Source organism: Otolemur garnettii, unplaced genomic scaffold, assembly GCF_000181295.1.
Source record: "Otolemur garnettii isolate 467f Iridium unplaced genomic scaffold, OtoGar3 scaffold00202, whole genome shotgun sequence".
NCBI lineage: Eukaryota > Metazoa > Chordata > Mammalia > Primates > Galagidae > Otolemur > Otolemur garnettii.
The window spans coordinates 1,699,502-1,715,026 of NW_003852597.1; the positions used below are offsets into that span (position 1 = coordinate 1,699,502).

Genomic DNA, 15,525 nt, shown 5'->3' on the forward strand with positions numbered 1-15,525 from the left:
AAACCAGTTTCCCAGGCAGAAAATGGTGAGGAGTTGGTGCAGAGTGGAGACTATCTCTCCGGGCTGGACCCCTTCCCTGAGCAGATACCCTACTTGGGCTGGGGACAAAAATGGTTCTATTGACAGTACCAATTGGCCCTTTCCCCAGAAGCCTGTGGCTCTCACAAGGTAAGCAAATGTGAGGGCCCCATTCCAAATGTCAGGCACCACTGTCAGAGGCAGCCTGGAGCAATTGTCTTATATATACATATGCATTTCCTTGGCCCACACTTTCCATTTTGCAGGGGAGGAAACTGAGGCTCAGCAAATCTTTTGGTAAAGATTCCTTTAGTTAGGACTGAAACCCAGGTTAGTCTCCCCACAGAGGGAAGAGGGAGTCCAGGTTGGTGTCTGCAGCCTCTGTAATACCAACACAAGACTAGGGCTTGGTCCAAGGAGGGTTTGTGGGAAAAGCGCTCTATCCAACCGGCCAGTTCCAAGGAGTAGGACCCAGGCCTTACTCAGCGGTGCCCACAGTCCCTGACTGCTCTGCAGCAAAGGGAATGGAATTTGCTCTGACTTCTCTCTAGGGGGAACGCAGGCGCAGAAGGCCAGGGGCCTGGCGGGCTAACTCCAGCCCCAGTCCCCCGAAGTGTTCCAGACTTCCTGGCTTCATTCCAGGCAAGCCCGAAGGGGACGACGTCTACTTCCTCCAAGGGCCCCAGCTGGAAGTCAGCGAGTTAGGGCGGAGAAGGGGGCTCCTCTGTGGTGCCCACTCCCACAGGTTCTTGGGGATCAATCATCTGCCAGCTGGAGCCACTCGTAATTTTATTCCCTGGGAGGAGGAGCCTGAGAAGTCAGCACGGCGGGAGGGTTTGGGATAGGGGGGCGGGGAGGGCGGCCCGGGGAGCGGTTCAGAGAGGGGAGGGACTTGGCTAAGTCTCCCAAGCCTTCTCCACTCTTCAAACTTTCATCAAACTCTTAGCCCCCGCCTCCCCGAAACCAAAACACAACAAGCTCTGAAGAGCTGCGAGCGGCGCGGCGGGGCGGGCGCACTCTCGGCGGCACAGAGCCTCAGGAGGCTGATGCAACTTTCCCTTTAAGAAAGCCACCTGGGCACACCGCGGCGCGGACCCAGCAGGTCTGGGCCGGGGGGCTGCAGCATGGTAAGGGGGCTGGGGGAAGGGGGCGCTGCGGCCCGCTGCCTCTGTCTATCCTGCCATCGGTCTGAGTGTTTGGCGGGTCCGCGGGGCTGAACCCCAGGACTAGAGTGTGCGTGCGTGCGTGTGAGTGTGTGAATGTGAGTCTGATCGCGCATGCATGCGGGCATCTGTGGGTAAGAGTGTGGGTGCACGCACCGGGATGTCTGTCTCGCCGCAAAGGTCGGGGTAGGTGCGCGCGTCTTGGTTGTCACTGCTGTCACCAAGGAGCTGCTTTAGCTTTGGTTGGGAACGGGAGGGGGAAGCTGCGTGCAGACGCCGGCTCGGTCGGAGGCAGTGGGCACGGCTGGGGCGGGCTGTGCGGGTAGTGCCAGAACCAGAGTGTGTCACGGTCCGTCTGAGGCGCCAGTGGTTCTGCACGCCAAGGGCCTGCAGGAACGGAGAACCGACTGGTGCTGTCTGTGTCCAGCGTGCGGGCTCTCGCTCCATCTTCTCCCACAGCTGGGCAGCCTGGCTGCCTATCTGGCCCCTTCAGCCGGCTTGCCTCCCTATCTTGCCTCCCACCCGGTGCCGGTGCCCGTGCCCGCGTGTCCCGGGAATCCGCGCGGGAGACTCCTGGCACTCTCGGGTTCTCTTTGTCCGCAGCTCCCATGGTTGTGGCTTTGGGAAGGGACTGCGAGCCGAGGGTTTTTTAGGGGCTACCCTGGAAGAATCCGCACCCTACCCACCCTAACCGTCAGTACGGGCGCGTCTAGGGCGGGCCCCGGCTGCCGCAGGTGAGGGCAGGGGCCTAGCCGCCCCGGGGCGCCCATCTCTAGCCCTTACCCAGCACCGGTCAGCCACCGCCGCAGAGCGGGAGAAGGTGGCTGGGCATCGGCGGGACAGAGGGGGCTTGCCCGGAGGGCCGGGAGGGGACGAAGCCGGCCTGGGGGCGGGGCAAGGGGGCGGGGACCTCGGCGCCCGGGTACTTTTCCACCACAGGGGCCAGGGGCGGGGCCGCCGCCACCAAGCCAGCTGAGAGGCCTACACGTGGTGGCTGATGTAACGCCCACCCACCCCCGCACCTAGCACTCCGATTAAAGCGGACGCGCCCCGTTTCTAAGAACCCGAGCGCTGCAGGCGGCGTTGCAGCTCCTATAGCGACCGCGCCCCTTCCCGCTGGCCTGGGGCCTCCTTGTCTGGAGCCAGCCGCTACCTAAAGCAGCCGCACCCCTTATGGGGCCTGCTCGCCGCAGGCCACGCCCCCTCGCTGATTGCGCTTAAAGGAGCCGCGTCCCGGGCTTTCTGACAGCTCACGCAAAAGCCGGGTCTATCTCTTTGCTGAAACTAGCGTGAAGCCCAGGCCACTAGGAGATAAGGTCTGGAGGACAACAAGTAAAGGAAGAGAGAAGAACCCGAGAGATTAAAGACCCCTAAAGTAAGGGGCCATCAGAAGGTTGGAGAGTAGTGGGTGAGGGGACTGGTTCTAGGGACTAATGGGCGACACTGAGCATGCCCAAGTGTTTCGAGGGACCGCAGAGAAAACGCCCCCTTACTGGGCCTACATGGCGACTGCAGTGGTGCCGGGCTCAGTTCCCGGCTTTGAGGGCACGGAAGAATTACACCTCTGCCCTGGAAGAGCTCTCCAGCAAGTGGCAGAACCAGACTTGGACACAGCAAGCATGCCGCAATGCTATATGTGACGAGCGTGCACACAGAGGCACACAGCGTGCTTTGAGGCTGCAGTAGAAATGTTGACAGCAGCCAGAGGACCGGGGAAGACTTTACTAGGTTTTGAGGATGGATAGAACATGTGCAGGTGGAAATAAGAACAGCAGTGCTGGAAGAGGGAACTGCTGCCTGAGAAAAGGCATGGAGGCAGGAGCCCTCTGGGAATGCTGGGTAGTTCCTGCCAGGTGGCCGCAGGTGTTGACTTGGGGACCCTGGGAGAGCTAAAGGACCCTCCCCTGCTCCCACAGCCCCTTCACTCTCTCCATCACAGTGAATAGAGATTGTTTTCCTCCTCTATCTTACTACTAAGGGAAAGAGCCTGTCACCTTCCCATCCTCAATGAGGACTTCAGGGCTGGACCCTTAAAATTGACCGCAGGATCCTGTTTCGGGGATAAGAAAGACACCAAGCAATGAGACTTTAAAGTTGGGCCATGGTCCTGTGACTGCCCTCTCCACATCTGCCCTTGGGCAGCTCACAAGCAGCTCAAACTGGCTTGTTCAACCCAGCTCATCAGCTTCTTCCAAAACTGCAACATAACCAGCATTCTCTCTGTGACTGGCAGCAGCACAAACCAGAGACCCCCTCCTTATCCTTCACTAGCTCCCCGAATTCATCACTGAGTCTCTCTATGCTACCCATAGCATACCCATATGTATTTCTCTCAAATCTCTGTGCTTCTCATCCTTTCATCGGCTTGATCTAAGCCCCATCCACCTTTCTGCCTGGCCCATTCCTAATAGATTTCCACTCTCCCTTCCCTCCAGTCCTTTCTCCACATTGCATCTTGGGTGATGTTTTCAAAATGCACTTTCCACCAGTTGCTCCTCCTCCAAGTTGATCTTCTGCTTAAAAGCTTTTAGTAGTAACCATTGCCCTCAGGATGAACACCAAAATCCAGACCCAAAGGCCCTGGCTGGGTTTCCCTGTCCATCTTCAGCCACTTTCTCCCTGGCTGGCTGAGCTCCAGCCTCAAAGCCTATTCACGTATTTCATTTGCTTGAATCACTCTCTTCCTTTTTTTACCCTCACTTGCCACTTGCCTAATTAACTCCTGTGGACCCTTTAACATTACTTCCTCAGGGAAGCCCTCTGGCTTAGATAAGGCCCTTCCTTCTATAGAGTCTCATAAAAGGATCTTCCCTTTTATACCCTTTATCTTAGTCTATGATTATTTAAATTTGAATCATCAGTTTCATTCTTTCCCACTAATCTGCAAGCTACGGGAGGGAAGAGACCTTTGAGTTCTTGGTCTCTGCTCCACAGGCCTGGTCCAGAGCAGACCTACAGTTGATATTTGTGAAATAAATGGATCTAATTATGGCCAGCCTTAAATGCCTTCTAAGCAATTCAGGACATATCCTGTTGGCTGTGGAGAACTATTGGAGGGAATCCGGGTTTTTAGGGCTTTGTGGAGATTAATGGATTGCAGGGCAAGAAAATATAGAGGGCTAGAAACAGGGACAAAAATAAGGCAGAAACTTTAAAACTTACAAGGGAGTTATTATTAGCCCCATCTTCCAGATTGAGAAAATTGAGATTCGGAGAGTTTAAGTGACTTGCTGGAAATTACATACCTGGTGAGTGGCAGATCCCAAAATCCAGGCCAGGCCTACCAGATCCCAGAGCCTGAGCTCTTTATCAGACACTAAACTGACTGGCTGCTGCCTGATATGGTGGCCCATATAATGGTGAGGGGCAGGTCTGGGACCTGGGAATTATGGATCTCCAGCTCCAAGAAGAGGGCTGGCACAGCATGGATATTCAGTTGGTATTTTGTGAGTGGATGGATGGGGCTATTTGACAGAAATGGCAAAGGGAGGTGAAGCAGCAAAGCTTTATATTCAACTCATTCTCAGCCACAAAGCAGTCTTCTCCCCACTGATCCATAAACTACCTGAGGGTGCTCTGGACCTGGCCCGCAATAGGCTCTAGTGACTGTCTGGGTGTGGACGGGTTCCCTCAGAGTCACAGAAGACAAGTCCTACACAGCTGCATTCAGGTCTTCATTCAGGCACTTACAGGCAAGGCACTTGACCTCTCAGGGTCCATCCTTCCACTGTATATTGCCAGATGAATGAACCCCAGGATACCTTGAGTGAGAACACTCTGAAGCCTAAGTTCCAAGACAGTGTCCTCAGTTCACTCACCTTACCAGAAGGTACAATAATCTCCAGCCCCTGAGCTGGCTCATCTGCTGTTATTACTCACCACTGTCATTATCATTCCATGGTTAAAGAGATGGCTTTAAAGAAGTCAAATCTAGAGTTTACTCTGGACGGGCTTGGTTACAGTGCCAGCCACATATTGAGGGGGTGGCTAGTGTTGAGGGGGTGGCTAGTGAGAACAGGGTGTGACCCCCTTCTGAGGGAACATCCCCCGTTCTCCTACTTGCCCCTAGAAAACCAAAGCCATGAGTAGGGACCTCTTTAGAAGGATTGTGTTGAGAGATAGGCCAGCCAACCTTTAAGAGATTACAAGTTGCCTCCCACCCTGCCCCTTCCCTGAGGACAAATCTCTGAAGGAGACCAAGCCACCAGGGCAAAGGGCTGATTTGCATAGGCAAAGAGCTTCCTCTTCATCTCTCCTGAAGCCTTCAGGTGACTTCCTGGGCTTGTGGGTGAGAGGTGGCCCTGACAGGTGGCTATGGGTGGGGCAGAGTGGCCCAGAACAGCCTTTGGAATAGAGCCTGTTTCCCAGGAAGATAGGGAAGGTTCCATAGGCAAAGCCAAATCCCTTGCATTGAGGCCCTGTGGAGGGTGGATGTCCTTGTATTGATGCAGGATTTTCTTCCCATGCAGAGACTTCTTCTTCTTCTTCTTTTTAATATTTAGCATTTATTTATTTATTCATTTAATTTTTTTTTCTTTTTAGACAGAGTCTCACTATGTTGCCCTTGGTGCCCCTGGTGTCACAGCTCATAGCAACCTCAAACTCTTGGGCTTAAGTGATTCTTTTGCCTCAGCCTCCAAGTAGCTGGGAGTATAGGCACCCACCACAAGCCTGGCTATTTTTTTTGTTGCAGTTGTCATTGTTGTTTAGCTGGCCTGGGCCAGTTTTGAACCTGCCAGCCTCGATATATGTGGCTGGCACCGTAATCAAGCCCGTCCAGAGACTTCTATAAGGCACTGTGAAGATTGGTCTCTCTTGAGGCCTGTCAAAAGCTACTCTCTTCAGTCCTGTCTGCTGTTAAGCCAGTATATACTTCCCATTGTCTGGTGCTCCCTCTAGGCCCCAGCCCCACTTTGCCTCTCAAGTGCTGCCTTTAGGATCCCAGCTGCCTGAGAGCCCTCATTCCCAGTCCTCTGCCTCTCCCATTCCCCTTTAATTCAATTCAATCAACACTTCTTGTAAGCCAAGCACAGTGTTAGGTGCTGGGCTCAGAGGGTAAATGAAACACAGTCTTAAACCCTCAGGGAACTCACTGACTCATGGTTAACAAACTTATAAGCAAATAAATGTAGTATGAGATAAGGATGCTAGTAGAAGTCTGCACAAAACAGAAAGGAGGAAACAATTTGTTCATTCTGGTGGAGCACAGTGTCAAGAAAGACACAGAAAAGGTGACATTGGAGCCTGATCCTAAAGGATTTCACCTGGTGAATGGGAGGGAAGGGTTGTAGGAGAGGGGTCAACCTGTGAGCAAGCAAGGAGGTGTGACTACACAGGGGTGTTTGGCCTGCCCAGAGCTTAAGGTCTAAGTGAGTGACAGAACAAGTCCAGCTGCCCTAGAGCTCATGTTGAGTGACACTAGGATGGGGAAGGACAATCCTGGCTGCCTGACTGGGTTGAGGTTGAGGAGGGCTGCATGTGCTAGTCCAAGCAGACTTCCCTCCTGGGGAAAGGCTGAAGCCATTCACACAGATGATGAAGGAATTGGACTCCATCCCAGCTCTGTGTTCATTTTTTATCTTTTATAGGATTGGGCATTTGGAGAGTCAAAAATAGGTCTTTGCCCATTGGGACAGGAAGCCTGGAGATCGAGAGATCCAGGGGAAAGGTTGGGAGAAGAAGCTAGATCAGAGGGCCATTCAGAAAGGAGCAAGATATGGAAAGGGCCTGGCAGAGGAGCTGGGCTAGAGCAGAAGGCCAGTGAGGGCTGCTAGCAGGTGGTGTATGGCCACACATGTTCTCCCCTGTCATCCTGGGCCAGGTCCTCACCTTACCCTATGCTCTCTCTCCACAGCTCTTGAGGTCTGTGTCCTGAAAGGTGCTGGAAGCAGAGCTTATTGGTGTGATCTGGGTCCTGAGAGCCTCCAACTCACTGCCACCATGGTAGGAAAAGGTGCCAAAGGGATGCTGGTGAGTACAGGGGCCAGACTATAGGGAGGAAGAGAAATCACATCACTGCCCCCTGGGGCATCCCTCTAGCAGCTTGCCATGACAGGAGGACCTAGGGGGCTCTGTGTATGGGCCTGGTGTGGCACTGCCAAGGCTTCTGAGGGCCAAGCTACCGCAGGCCCAGGCTGGCAGCCCCTTACCCAGCATGTTAGACAGCACAGGCTCCAAGCTCATGGCTGGGCAGATTCTGCCACAGACCTTGTGAAGACCTGCCAGAAGGCAAAAGATACACTCCCCATCCTTGTCACGAGAGGTGCTCTAGAGATAAGAACACAGCTCTTTTGCTGAGAAGATAGTAGGACACCCAGGGCTGTTCTATGGCTGGGCCTCAGGACCCCCACCCTCTTCTCATCCTCTGTTTGGGGATTGTTCTGTGCTGATCAAGGGGTCCTCAGTCCCTTCCTGGGTTTCAGAAAATCTTACTCTACTCTTCTCCAAGTCGTGGCCCTTCCTTTGCCCTCAGCCTTGGAGTATAGCATTGGTGGTGGTGAGGCCCCATAAGGAAGAAGGGCCTGGGGGAGCAAGACTGGGTGGTGGATGGAGCAGGTCAGCACCTACGCAGGAACCAGGGAAAAGATGCCAGATCCTATCCCAAGGGCAGTGGTTGTACTTCCTCTCTTGGGACCTTGCTTCAGGGACAGGCTAAACCAGTTAGCTGTCAGTCAAAGAAACCAGTGACTGAGCATGCCCCCCACTTCAGCAGCTCCCTCCCCATCAATTCCTTCCTGTTGCTTTTCTTGTTCAGTGAAAGACTGATTGACCTGGGGTCTCTGCTGAGTCCTACCTTCAAAAAACCTTATCTCTCACCAAAGATTTCTGGACTCAAAGTACTTGCTCCAAAGAGATGGTTTTGGGGAGAAAGCAGGGTAGCCCTGCTTGGAGTTCAGGATATTTCACTGATCTGAACCCCCAGCATTTATTCCCTCACCCACTCCCTCAGGCCTACTCTGATCTGGCCCTTCCTGGGTTGGAATCAGTCTAAATGAACCATGGATGCTCAGAAATGGGCACAGACAAGAAGTCTTAGGACCTGACACTTGCTAGGGGTGGGACCCAAACATGACCCCACCTTTCCCTAAGTAGTCTTAGAATATACATGGGGCTGTTATTAGGAAGTGGGGGTGTGGCTCTGCCCTACCATGGATATCGAGCCCCATTAAACCCAAGAATCTCTCTGAGTTCTCTAGCTGCTCTTCATTTTCTGGGGTGACCTGGAAGGACTGGGGCAGATAGGCAGGAGTAATGTTAAGTCCCACTGTTCCAGAGTCTCTGCCTGAGCTGGGCTTCCCAGACCCTGTGCTCTGCCAGCCAACCATGCCGGCCTATCTGTGACCAGGAATACTGCCTTGGGACTCCCGTTCCCAGCGCCATGATGTGCCTAAAGATAGCTGAGGCTTGCTTTCCTCCTCGCTCTCTGCCCTTTGGCTTCTGCCCACTACTGCTGCCTTTGAGGCTTACAGCATCTGTCCCATGGGCACCCCCAGTGGTTGCTTGGAGATTCTATTCCTGCCTTTTTCAGTTCTGCTGATGACCTTGGGCTACTCTATTCTTGGGTCTCAGTTTAGAAGTGAAGCTGCCTCCATTCAATGCCTGTCTCTAGGACACAGCCTCTGAGGTGCACTGGCAGCTGGCCCCTGCCAAGCCCCATCTCGACTAGCATGGGCAGCTGAGTCAGGACTTAATAGGTATTTGTGTAGTCCTGAGGGCAAGTGGCTAAGGAGGTGCCTTTCCAACATGCTCCTACTTTCAATGCCTTGGTAGGTCAAAAGAGAAGATGTTGAGGGGTGTGCATGTAAGCCATTGTCACTTGGACCTTCCCAAGTTGTCCTGCTTGTGCCCTGACATGTTGGGAGTGGGCAGCTGGGCCCTGCTGTGGGGTCCTCACTTCCATTCCCCTTTTACCTCAGGTTTGGATGTGAGGACATTGGCCCTTTAGGCCTCTTCAATGTTGACCGATGCCCCATATCATCCTTGGAGCCTCTGCCGGGCTCTGGAGCAGGTGCCCAATGGAGGAGCAAGCTACTTCCCAGCACGTGCCCAGACCCACATGCCTGCTGCACGTGTCCCTCCCCCCACTCCCAGCCCAGATGGTCTCTGCCAGGCCAGCTCAGCTGCCTCCATCACGCCTCAGCAGCTCCTAGGACAGGGCCGTGCAAGAACCCAGCTGGCCAGGGTGCCTGCAAGCCTGGGAGCAGCTGGGATGCTTGGGGGCACTAGGGGATGGGTGGAGTGGTCTTTCCATGGAGACCTAGAGCCTCTGCACATGCATGGCAGGGCTGCTTGGGTCTCAGAGGACAAGGGACTGGAGGAGAGGGGAGCCAGGACAGGAGGCAAGAGAGCCCCCACTGGCTCAGCTTTAACCCTACCATCTCACACCAGTTCCCAGGCTGGCCACCTCTGTCCCTTCCCCTGTGCTACTCCCCACTCATACAGAATCTTGGGCAGTTGAGGCCTTGGTGAGTCTCGTTGGCCTCTTCCCATGTCTTTGCTTCTGCCACCAGAAGGCCTTGTGATGAATAACAACAGAGACACTCATATGAGGACTGTGGGTGCCAGAGTATCTACATCCCAGAAGGCTTGGCAAGCACTACCAGCCACCTGGGACTCCCCACCCTAACCTGTTCTCTTATGCTTTGATTTGAGGATTTAGACAACTCTTGTTTGCAGCATCCATCAAGGACCTTTCCAAGTTGTCCTGTGGGTACTCACAGTGGGTACTCACCTAGCTTGTGTCTTGACAGATAGCAAGTGATCAATTACTAGTAGTCTTGGCACATGCTAGGAAGTCACCAAGCACAGGGCTTGGCACATATTGGGCACTCCCTTCATAGAGGGCTTGCCACTCCCTGGGGCACTCACTTTACCTAAGTCTTGGCACATAGCAAATGCTCAACCAGTACAGACTTGGCAAACATTGGACACCTAGCTTTAGTAGAGAGTCTGCCACCCTATAGGCACTCATATGGCATGGCACCAGGCCCACAGTGGGTGCTCACCCAGCTTAGGGATGGGCACACATTGAGTCCTCACCTGGCACAGAATTTTTTTTTTTGAAACAGAGTCTCACTTTGTCAACCTCAGTAGTGTGCTGTGGCATTATAGCTCACAGCAACCTCAAACTCTTGAGAATCACCTCAAGTGATTCTCTTGCCTCAACTTCCCAAGTAATTGGGACTACAGGCATCCCCCACAAAGCCCAGCTATTATTAGAGACAAGATTTGTCTCTGGCTCAGGCTGGTTTTAAACCTGTGATCTAAGGCAGTCCATCTGCTTTGGTCTCCCAGGGTGCGTGAGCCACGGCACCTGACCCCAGAATTTTTTTCAATTTTTCTTTTTTGAGACAGTCTTGCTTTGTTGCCCTCAGTAGAGTTCTATGGCATCATAGCTCACGGCAACCTCAAACTCTTACATGCCCTCACCTAGTGCAAGACCTTGCACATCATGGGGCTCATGGCCTGGGGCTGACATAATGAGAGCTCAGCATTGGACTTGCATACAGTGTGTATTCTTACAGCATTAGACTTGGCACACAGTGAGCACTCTGCTGAATCAGGTCCTGGCACACAGTAGGTACTTTCCTAGCCATAATATTCAACACACAGTAGGTGCTGTACTAGATCAGCGACTGGCACACAGTGAGCACCTCCTTATATAAGGCCTAGCACTCCAAGGTGCTCTCCTAGCCAGCACAGCCTGAGTAATGACCTTGCACTAATTCTGGATGTGCAGCTACCCCCTCCCCAGTGAAATGGATAGTATCTAGATCGAGAAGCGAATGCCCAGCCTTCCTCAGGCTTCCTCTCTGATCATAGGACCCTGTCCTCTTTCCTCCTCCCCACCTGCTCTCTAGCCCACTCACTCAGCTATGGTCTGGTCTCCCCAGCTCATCTTCTCCAAGCCCTCCTCCATCCCCCACTTCTTAGTCCTAGCTCAGCAGGACTTTCCCTATAGTGAAACAGGACAGCAAAGCCCCTAGACTCCTTGCCCCTCTGGAAGCATGCCCACTCTTATTAAGAAAAGTCAGAGGCGGGGGCTGGAGAGTCGGCCTCCCTAAGTGGGACTAGAGCAGCTGGATCCCACTAATGAGGCCTCATTATGGCCAGGGCCCAGCTGGGCTGCTGCTGCCTCCTGTCCCCATGGCCAGAACCAGGGAAAGCCATCCAGCCAGGGCTGCCTGTTCTGGGCACCCAGCCCAGGCCAGGGCAGCCAGAGCCCAGAGCCCACCCTGGGTGGAAGTGAGCATTTGGGCATCATGGGTGACTGGGCCTTCCTGGAGCCAGTGGCCCTGCCAGCGCCTTGGCCCTCAGTCTGTGCCTGCAGGAAGTCAAGGGAGTGTGTCTGGGGACCAGGCTGCATGAGGCTAGCTCCATGAGCATCTGAGTCAGCGAGATCTGAGGCCATCCATAGAAGACTTGCTTGAGCCACTTCCCCCAAAATATGGAGATAATAATATAGCTACTTCATGGTAGCAAGAAGTTAACATGTCTTATCTATTACTACTGTTACTAATGCTCACTAGATTCAGTGATTGGCAGCTGTTATCCCCATTTTAGAGATAAAGAAACTGAGACCAGACATGTTAAGTCACTTGCCTAAACTTATATGTGGTGAGAAACTGAGCTGGGGCTCAAACCCAGACCTGGATGACTCAAGCCTGTGCTTTTTTTTTTTTTTTTTTTTGAGATAGAGTCTTACTATGTCACCCTCAGTAGAGTGCTGTGCTATCACAGCTCACAACAACCTCAAACTCTTGGGCTCAAGAGATTCTCTTGCCTCAACCTCCCAAGTAGCTGGGACTACAGGCACCCGCCACAATGCCAGGCTATTTTTTTTCTTTTCTTTTCTTTTTTCTTCTTCGCAGTTGCCTTTGTTGTTTAAGCTGGCCTGGGCAGGGTTCAAACGCACTAGCTTTGGTTGGGCCCTACCCATTGAGCTATGGGCACTGCCACCAGCCTGTGCCTTTTTTAACAAATGTCATCCTGAAACCTGGCACTGTAGCTCACACCTGTAATCCTAGCACTCTGGGAGGCTGACATGGATGGATTGCTTGAGCTCACAGGCTCTCAACAAACCTAAACCAGAGCAAGACCCCGTCTCTAAAAATAGCCAAGCATTGTGGTCAGCACTTGTAGTCTCAGCTACTCGGGAGACTGAGGCAAGTGAATCACTGGAGCTCAGGAGTTTTAGGTTGCTATAAACTGTGCTGCCACAGCACTCTACCAAGGGTGACAAAGTGAGACTCTGTCTCAAAAAAAAAAAAAAAAAGTCTGCCTGTGTCAGGCCTTCTGCTGACATCAATTCCCAGCCCAGAAACACTTGTAGCCACTGGTTTGTGGTATCTTTTTTTTTGTTTTTAGAGACAGAGTGTCACTTTGTCACCCTCGGTAGAGAGCTGTGGCATCACAGCTCACAGCAGCCTCCAGCTCTTGGGCTTAGGCGATTCTCTTGCTTCAGCCTCCCGAGTAGCTGGGACCACAGGTTCCTGCTACAACGCCCAGCTTTTTTTTGTTGCAATTTGGCCAGGGCCAGGTTTGAACCCGCCACCCTTGGTATATGGGGTCGGCCCCCCACTCACTGAGCCACAGGCGCCGCCCTTTTTTTTTGCGTCATCCTGACCTGTCTCACTCTGTCATCCTAGGTAGAGTGCCATAGCCTAATAGCTCACAACAACCTCAAACTCTTGGGCTCAAGGGCTCAAGTGATTCTCTTGCCTCAACCTCCCAAGTAGCTGGGACTACAGGACTGCAGGACTCTGTGGTGACCACCTTCTTGACTAACGCCATCTTTCTTTGGGCAGGTGATGGTGCAGTTTACTAGGCCAAAGCTTTCTCACATGGTTAGTCACATTCTTCTATGAGGACTCCTCAACATCTTGGCTGGGTGGGGGTCCCCAGTTCTGTGGGGTAGGTAATCCTAGCCCATGACCCTCTAAGAAGTCTGAGGTGCTCAGGTTGTGGCCCATGGATATGCCTTTCCTCTTCCTTCCCATTCCCATCTGGTACCCAGTGAGTCTGAGCTCATTACTCATCTGGCACCCAACTGGCCCACCAGAAGCCCACCCAGAGTGAGGCCTATAGGCTCAGATAGCATTTGGGCCCTGAGGCCAGCTCTGGGAGGGGAGTAAGCCATCCTCTCATTCTCTCCCTCATTCACTCTGCCCCACTCTGTGGTTGTGAGTGTGTATGTGTGTGTTTTGTTCCAGTAACTTGCTGGGAACAAGGGAAAAACACAACAAACCCCATGCCTCACTCTGCAGCTCTGGAGCACCCGGCTGCATAGGGACTAGCTAGAGGGGGAGGGCCAGGGAGGGGGAGGCAGAGCTTCGGGAGGAGATGAGGTGAAAGTAATTGACGCTGCCCAGCCGGGCAGTGGGAGAGGCAGGGGATGCGTCAGTGTCGCTGGAGCTGGCAGAGGTGTGAATGAGCGACCCACGCGGGCTCTGAGTGCTTGCCCCGGGATGGCCGCGGCTCATGGACCTGTGGTGCCCTCTTCCCCAGAACAGGTCAGTCACCTTCCAGAAGGTTGAGCCTCCTTCCTGGTGCTAGGCAGGCATGGAGGCTGGGCTCAGGGTGGGGAGAGGGGCTAAGTGGTCTGTGCCAGGGAGGGGCAGGCACAGTCAGTGAGCGAGACAGACACCAGCAAAAGTGACCCAGAAAGTTGCAACTGTGCAAAGGAGTGCAGGAAGAGCTGGCTGTGCAGTGGGGGTGAAGGGGAGGAGAGTGGGGGGTGTGAGGGCTCCCCCAGCCCAAGGACCTGCTGAGAATCTGCTCTGTGTATCAAAGCTGCATTGTCCTAGCTCCCGGGGAGACGGGCCGGAGGTGCCCAGGAATTGTACTAATCAATACAGCCTCATTGTCTGTGCCACGGCAGTTACTCCTATGGGGAGAGTGGGTGAGGGGGCAGGGGAACGTGGTACAGGGGCTCAGTGGTGGAGGATGGGGGAAGGGGACAGGGCAAGAGTCTCAGCTGGGAGGAGAGACCCCACAGAACATTTGCCGGGGCAAGTGCCTGCATTGGGTGGGAGCCAATGTGTCCTCATCCCTGGAAGCTGGGGATGGGCAGGGGTGTCAGGCACAGTGTGGCTGATGAGAGCAAGAGCGAGGAGACCGGGAAAGCCACCTTTTCCCCTGTAGGACATCCTGACTTGACCTTCAGAAGGCAAAAGAGAGAGGGAGAGTGTGCTGCAAGGCCATGAGAGTGGGTTTAGGGCTATACTCAAACCTCAGGACTGCTGGGGTCAAGCACTAAAGTCATTTCCCAGAATGCAAGCCTGCTGCTGACCTTGAAGGTGGAGGCTGCCCACATTTGCTGCAGTGCAAGCAGGACTGTTGCCTCTGGTGTCCTGGACTGCTGGGCTTCTCTGGGGTGGGAGGCGAGGGAATGGGCAGGACCCACCCAGTGTCCTCCATCAGTCTCCCCAGAGCCTAGAGTGGAGCCTGGTAGGCCTGGGGGTGCCAGTCTTGTGTTTGCTGCCTGCAACACTGACAGATCCCTCTCTGCCAATCAGGGCTCTGTGACGAAACTACACAAGGTACAACCTTGCCTCTCTTACCTGCTCTATGAAGGCCTGGACTCAGTAGGCACCTGGAGTCCTGAGACATGCCCAGAGATTACTCTGAGGTTTTTCTTGAGGCAGGAGGTACTCATAGCCCCTGGGAACTGCTCAGGCTTGGGGAGGATTTTCCATGATTCTGTGCCTCCAATCCCCAGCCCCTGAGTCTTTCCCACATCCAGGTAACTGAGGTCAGAGATCAGAGCCGTGGCTGGGTATCTGTCACCCCACTCAGTTCCAGGGAGGTGAAGGACAGAAGATTCTGTCATTGCAAGACAGGTGCTAGCTAAGGGGAGAAAACTCGGGGAACAAGAATAGGGGTGTCCAGTAGAAAGTCATGGGCTCTTCTGAGGCAGCCACAATTTACCGTAATGGCTCTTCCTCCTGAATTCCCCACAGGGGCTCCAAGAAAGTTGCCAGTGAGCTGATTTGGCTCAAAGTAGTCTGGGATGTGAGGTCTTGCCTGTTCTCCTCTATAAAGTTTGTCTTGGATGAGAGTTCATCCCATGAGCAAACAGCTGGGACTGGAGAGCCCTAAACAAGAAGCCAGTGGGGCATGTCCAGCCAGGGTAGCTCCAGGGTTCCTCAATGTCCATCAAGAGCAGGAGGTGGGAGCTGCAACTCACAGAAACATCTAGGAAGGTAGGGGCAGAGTCGCAGTCCAAGCAGAAACCAGGGCTCTCTGAGTCTGTGCATGAAGAGAGAGGGGAGCATATCCTGGCATGGGTTGGGATCACCTCTGGGGGTGGACTTTGCTACTTTATTTCCTCTTGTGCTTTTCA

The 15,525-nt window shown here is 53.7% G+C and overlaps 1 protein-coding gene across 8 annotated transcripts in view; it reads left to right on the forward strand.

The window, feature by feature from the left end:
• The first annotated feature begins 958 nt into the window (after positions 1 to 958).
• The window catches only part of SLC6A9 (solute carrier family 6 member 9), a 33,060-nt gene continuing 18,493 nt past the window's right edge, over positions 959 to 15,525 (forward strand). For 4 of the 8 annotated variants that reach the window (XM_012812320.2, XM_012812321.2, XM_023507742.1 and 1 more), the window contains exon 1: positions 13,414 to 13,693. In XM_012812320.2, the coding sequence (XP_012667774.1) occupies positions 13,649 to 13,693 (45 nt within the window). In that variant the 5' untranslated portion in view covers positions 13,414 to 13,648. Of the gene's footprint in view, positions 1,146 to 1,337; positions 1,368 to 7,035; positions 7,152 to 13,413; positions 13,694 to 15,525 lie in introns of those variants that run through there. The other 4 variants (XM_012812322.2, XM_023507744.1, XM_003801200.2 and 1 more) reach the window with 3 other exon arrangements.